The sequence below is a fragment of the Heteronotia binoei genome, chromosome 21 (genome assembly GCF_032191835.1).
Source record: "Heteronotia binoei isolate CCM8104 ecotype False Entrance Well chromosome 21, APGP_CSIRO_Hbin_v1, whole genome shotgun sequence".
Classification (NCBI taxonomy): Eukaryota; Metazoa; Chordata; class Lepidosauria; order Squamata; family Gekkonidae; genus Heteronotia; species Heteronotia binoei.
Genome location: NC_083243.1, coordinates 78,267,817 through 78,273,816, shown reverse-complemented (window position 1 = coordinate 78,273,816; position 6,000 = coordinate 78,267,817). Strand labels below are relative to the sequence as shown.

The window sequence follows — 6,000 nt, the reverse complement described above, 5'->3', positions numbered from 1 at the left end:
TATGTCCAATGTTCCCTCTAAGCTGCAGGGTCTTGTGAGCAAAAATTCTACTTTGTGAGCTACTGGTATTAAAGTTGTGAGCTACTGGGATTAAAGTTGTGAGCTACAGCATAAATTATTGTGCTCTGGGGCTATTTTTTCTGAGCTAAAACAAAAATGTGTAAACTGGAGGTTAAAAATCTGTGAGCTAGCTCATGCTAACTCAGTTTAGAGGGAACACTGCTCATGTCTAATAAAACAGAAGTCCAGTGGTACTTTAAGGACTAAAATATTTATTCCAGCATGAGGCTTTGTGAGTCTGAGCTCAATTCTTCAAAAGAAGGAAGTCATATTCCACATTTTTGAGTAGAGGAAATTACAGAAGGGGAAGGGAGGAGTTGGAGGCAGAGAGAGACTTGATGGAAATCCTGTCATATTTCAGGTGTGAGCAGGGCTTTTTTTTTTTTTATCAGGAACACACAGGAATGTAGTTCCAGCTGTCTTGGTCATCTAGTCCAACCCCCTGCACAATGCAGGAAACTCACAAATACCTCCCCCTTAAATTCACAGGCTCTTCATTGCTGTCAGATGGTCATCTAGCCTCTGTTTAAAAACCTTTAAGGAAGGAGAGCCCACCACCTCCCGAGGAACCACTCTAAGGGTCAGGAAGTTCTTCCCAATGTTGAGCCGGATTTGGGTCGTTGACAAACTAATTCCTCCCATACTATCCAAAGGCGGGTGGCAACCAGAGAGGCTTTTTCAGCAGTGACACTTCACTTCTGAGACGCTTGTCCCCTTAAGGCTCACCTGCCAATCTACATTGCTTTCTTTTAGACAACAGGTCAAAACATTTCTGTTCATCCACGTTTCATTAAGGAGACTGCCTTCAACAGATAGTTATATAACATAAGTTTAGCCTGAAAACTTTTCTGAAGTTGGTCAGTATTCCCCACTCTTATGCTCTAACTAGGGATTTATAAAAAAAATTCTGGAACTTTAATACTGGATTTTAATAAACAATAATAAACATGTGTTCAACTTCTGAGGTTTTTTATTACATTTTATTCCGTAAAATGGAGGTTACCTAAAGAGGTGGTCTACTTTTTTCTAAATAAATTAGCATTTTAAGTTAGCAAAATAAACTACAAGCACTGCTAGCCATTTCACGATTTTTTACAGATGCAGGGGCTTTTCTGAATTTCTTCCCAAGCAAAACGGTACTTCCTCCCTCTTACGCTTGTTTTTCTGTTACTGATTGGTTCCTTAATCACACGCCCTCGAAATACAACGCAAGGACCGAGCGCTTATCCTTTCGCCCCAGACCCCCGTCCGCCCGGAGTTGCGATCTATGAACCACGCGGTGGTTAAGGAGAGAGGCGGTGCTAAGCGGTAAAAACAGAGCGGTTGCATCATCTCTATGCGCCGATGGGAAGGCAATTCTCCAGCAGGGTAAGGCAAGGGCGGAAGGAAAGTGTGTGGGATGGTGGCCGCAGGAGGACAGATCCCGCGGGAAGCAAAACGGAGGCTCAACAGTGAAGTGATAAGCAGTTCTGAGGTCACGCTCTCTTTTCCGAAAGAAGCGCCATAAGATTTCCTTGAAACCGGCTCGCGCAGGGGCTAGCCACGCTCTCAGGGATTAAGTGATCGAGTGACGTTGGGGTAACGCAAAAACAATGGCCTTGCCACCCCTTTCCCCTCCATTTAAGAAGCACGTTCTCACCTGTCTGCTAATTGTCGCTAGTATCCTTTCCAGTGCTACCTTGTGAGGTGCACGCATGCGCCTAGGGGCGCTAGGGCCGGCTGTGACACCCACACCCTGCCTGTCCTCAGTGGGAGGGAAGAGAGGGCTGTACCTCTGCTCCTTCAGACCCGCTATCTCTGAGTATGATGTGTGGGTGGTTCTTTCCAAGTCTCTCCTCTTGGTCTCTGCCTGACCTTCTCTTTCTTTAACACCCGGCGTGGTTTACGAAATGCGGAGTCATTGCGTGCCGGTCTTTGCCGATGTCTCGGCCCAAGTCCCGTGAGCTGAGTCTTTAAGCTTCGTGCCAGGCTTGTTTCGAAGTTGGACGAGATTTTGTTTCTCTCAGGATCTGTGAATTTAGTCCCTGTCAAAACAATCGGAATAATAGTAGGTTGCCTCGCAGAGTTGCTTTGAAGACCACCTATAATAAAGGGTAACTGGCACACTAACTTGTAAGTGGGATTGTTTCTGGTGTTTACAGTATATCATGTTTTTTGTCAATTTGCCCTGAGAAGAATACAGTTCTTTGCTGCTGAGGTTGATGATATTTTGCTTTGAAACAGAAGAGTCAATGAAGCTTCTTTCCTTGTGATCTCTTACATTTTGTCCTTCTACCTACTCGTTCATCTGAGGTCTGGGGTATGTGGAACTTTTGGATAAATGCCACCCAGGCATTGCCTGGACCAAACCTGCGTAGCTTCGATAATGGAACAGCATCTTGTATCTCCAGGCCAGTCTGTGAACTAAGAATTTAAGATACATCTGTAGTAGCAGTAAGTGTTGTCTCAGAATGAAATCCTGATGCTAACTGAAATAAAATGGAGAAGTATTTTTCCATTGAGTCAGTGAAACTGGTATCATTTCCTATGCATATCTCCACATCTGTTGCACCCAACCTGTGTCAATCAGTCAAGATATGAAATTGAAAGTGCCTTGTTGGGCACCATTGCCAATAATAATTGGGGTACAGTTAAAAATATTTTAAGCTTGCAGTGGTTCTTTATATATTATTGCCAGTGTAAGTAACAGCCTACTGGTTTTCTTTCAGATGTATCATGTCCAAAATGGGGCCTTCCCGTGTGGGACTTGGTGTGGTATTGGGAGCAGCAGCAGGAATAGGTCTTTTCTACTTCTTTTACCAACAGAAGAGGAAAAAGTCTTGGTGGAGAGGGAGCACCAAAGGCCCTAATGTGCGGAGTCTGCAGAATGCTCTAGGCTCTCAGGAATGCATAGATATACAGCCACATAATCAAGGTAAGGGTATCAGTAGTAGGAAGAGATAATGTGACTTTTCAGTTTTTCTCAGCATCAGAATGTTAAATAAAAATCTTTTGTTTAATTTCAGTGAAGTTATGGTCTATAGCAATTTTGTATTCTGTTTTCAGAAACAGAATGAAGAATTTCATTTGATCAGTTTTATTTAAGTAATGCAGATTTTAAAAATATATCTGATTCGGAAGAGGATTCTTCCCCATTCCAATCTTGACAAACTTGGGCATATTAAAACATTCCAGTTTCCTGTACCTGAACAAACAATAAGAGTGAACAGCCGTGTTTGCCTTGCACCTTAATTGTTCCTTTCAGCCCTTAATAACCACATGGAATGATGAATTGGCTGAGGCTTCTCCTCTCATTATGGTAGGTCCCCAGCTATGTGGTTTACCAAGAAGCTGGGGGCTGTGGAGTGGATTGAGAGATAAGTAGAGTCCTTGAGATGAATGTCTAAGGATGAATTGGAGTGATGTGATATTTCTGTGCGGCCCATAGATATCAATTTTGACTTGGAGGCCAAATTAAGAGTAGATTGGCACCCAAGGTGTTGAAAGCACCCGCTTGTGTTTTTTGTTATGGATAACTTAAGCTTAATCTTGGATTGTTGGGGTATAAGTACCACCACTTGCACTTTTGAACAGTAGCCATCCAGTTTTTTAAAATGATTCTGGAAAGTAATTAGACTCTTTGGTTAACACTGTTAATCCATTTTTGACACAAAGAGTTCTCTCTGGACCTTTGAAGGAAGCAGTTATTAAATTTTTGCTTTAAAAACTTTCATTGACTAAGGATGGGATGGTCAATTATAGGTCTGTAATTTATCTTTTCTGGGGTAAGATGAGGAGAGCATGTGGTGGTAACTCACTCCTAGGGATATTTGCATGACATATCTGCCAGTGATCCATTTCAATGTGGCTTCAGGCCTGGGTTCAGAACTAAAACCAGTTTAGTTGCACTGGTTTTTGTTTAAAGCTGGACATGAGATGTTGATTCCTTTTGATACTGTTTGATCTCACAATGGCTTCTCGATAGAATTGACCACTCCATCCTTATTATTTACTTGGCATTGGAGGAGTAACTTTTTAGTAGTTTATCTTTCTTGTCCAATTGGTCATAAAGTGTTTTCACTGGAGGAGCAGAATCAGTGGGTTGGGATTTGACCCTCTGGAGTGCTTCAGGATTCCATGCTGTCACTCATGATATCAATATGTATATGAGGTCATTTCATGTGATTGTTTGGAACTTTAGAACTAGGTATTATCAATATACTGATTAAATATAGATCTGGATGTCATTATCTAAGTCTCCAGATGTGTCTGTCTTGGTACTGAATTGGTGCTTTGAAGCTGTGTACAAGTGCCTAAGGCAGAAAAAAGTGAAAGCTGAATCCAGTCAAGATGGAGGTAGTGCTGTTCAGAAATGATAACATATTGGAGATTCGGGTTCCACTTGTGGTGGATGGAATGGAGTTGACTTTTTCAGTGAAGATTAGTAGTCTGAGGTACTCATGGATCCAGCCTTGTTGTTTGGTGTTGTGGCCAAGAGTGTCTTCTATCAGCTGTGTTTAGTTCACCTGCTCTCTTCTTAGACTCAATTAATCTAGTGTCTCTAATCCATGTTTTTGTAACCTCATTGTTAGATTAGCATAATGTACCCTATGTTGGCCTGCTCTTGAAGACAACCTGTAAACTGCAACTGTTTCAGAGTGTGGCAGCTTGATTATTGTTAGGAGTTAGCCAATGGAAATATATATTGCTGATTTTTTTTAAAAGCATGTTGGTTTGTGTCTCTGTTTAATTCAAGATGCTGGTTATGTATTTTATAGTTCTTCATGATCTAGGACTGTTCTCCCCACATCTCCCTCTATGCTAGTTACAGTCCTTAGGCTGCCAGCTAGCGATTGTTCCCCCACTTAAGGTAGCTCACCTGGCATTGAAGCAGAATTGTGCATTCTCTATTGCAGCTCTCACTCTATAGAGTGGATTCACTGAGGAGGTCTGGGGGGTACCATCTCTAGAAGATTCTAGGTGGTACTGAAAAGCTATTTTGGTTGCTAAAGCTTTTAATGGCATGTAGGTAGAAGGCAAGGGTGGTTATTGAAATTTATTTTAATTTGTAAGTTTTAAATTTGGATTTGTAAGCTATGTTGCACTAAAAGAGAAAGGAAACTTAATTCCCTGGTGTTAATATGACAAACAGAAGTGGAGTTATTTGTTCAAGGACTATTTATTCAACTTCATCTACATACACACTTTAAATCATCTGCTAGTTAGACTTTTATTCTGTCACTCTTCCAAGGAGCACAGATTAGTGCACATTGTTCCCCTGTCCTGTAGTTTTACCTGTTTAAACTAAACAAACATCTAGAAATAATGTTGCTCAGGGAAAATGAACTGCTGTTGCTGTAATAATTTGGCTTTTTCTCTAGTTCCACTGAGACAAGGACCAATAGAGGGTGGTGATAGCAACCGATACATGTCTTTTCTAACACGTGAAGAACAAGTAGAAGTGCTGAACCGTCTGGACTTTGTGCTGAAAAGCCTTATAGAGCTGCGACATGAAGTAGAAGAGTTGCGGAATAGCTTGCAAGGTTTAGCTGGAGAAATCGTTGGAGAAGTGAGGTTGGTAGAAAGCCATTCTTTGGGATCTGAAAGTTGCTGAAATCTCACCCAGCTTTTTTGGGGGGGGGGCAAGAGAACATAGACCAAGTTTGGGTAAAATTAATGTTTGCTGTTCATTAATATTGCTATTTGTAAGGTGGTAGTTCTTGCAGAATAATGTCATTGAAATATGTCCATCTTTAGAGTTAAGCTGACCTGCAACTTTTGCTGTCTAAACTCTTGAGTGCAGAAGCAAATCTTTTTTCTTAGCCATTTGTGGAATGGTGAGTAGCTTATGCAATTCAACTAAAATTGGAGGGAGAAGTAAGGCTTTTCCATTCAGACAGTCCATTCAGACAGTTTTGCTATAATGTTGTATAAAACTCATTGATCTTTCCTGACCAGGAT

At 41.4% G+C, this 6,000-nt stretch overlaps 1 protein-coding gene across 3 annotated transcripts in view; it reads left to right on the top strand.

The window, feature by feature from the left end:
- Positions 1 to 1,298: 1,298 nt before the first annotated feature.
- The window catches only part of RMDN3 (regulator of microtubule dynamics 3), a 79,935-nt gene continuing 75,233 nt past the window's right edge, over positions 1,299 to 6,000 (top strand). Inside the window, exons 1-3 of one of the 3 annotated variants that reach the window (XM_060261348.1) lie at positions 1,299 to 1,428; positions 2,769 to 2,974; positions 5,421 to 5,613. In XM_060261348.1, the coding sequence (XP_060117331.1) occupies positions 1,397 to 1,428; positions 2,769 to 2,974; positions 5,421 to 5,613 (431 nt within the window). In that variant the 5' untranslated portion in view covers positions 1,299 to 1,396. Of the gene's footprint in view, positions 1,429 to 2,101; positions 2,177 to 2,768; positions 2,975 to 5,420; positions 5,614 to 6,000 lie in introns of those variants that run through there. The other 2 variants (XM_060261349.1, XM_060261350.1) reach the window with 2 other exon arrangements.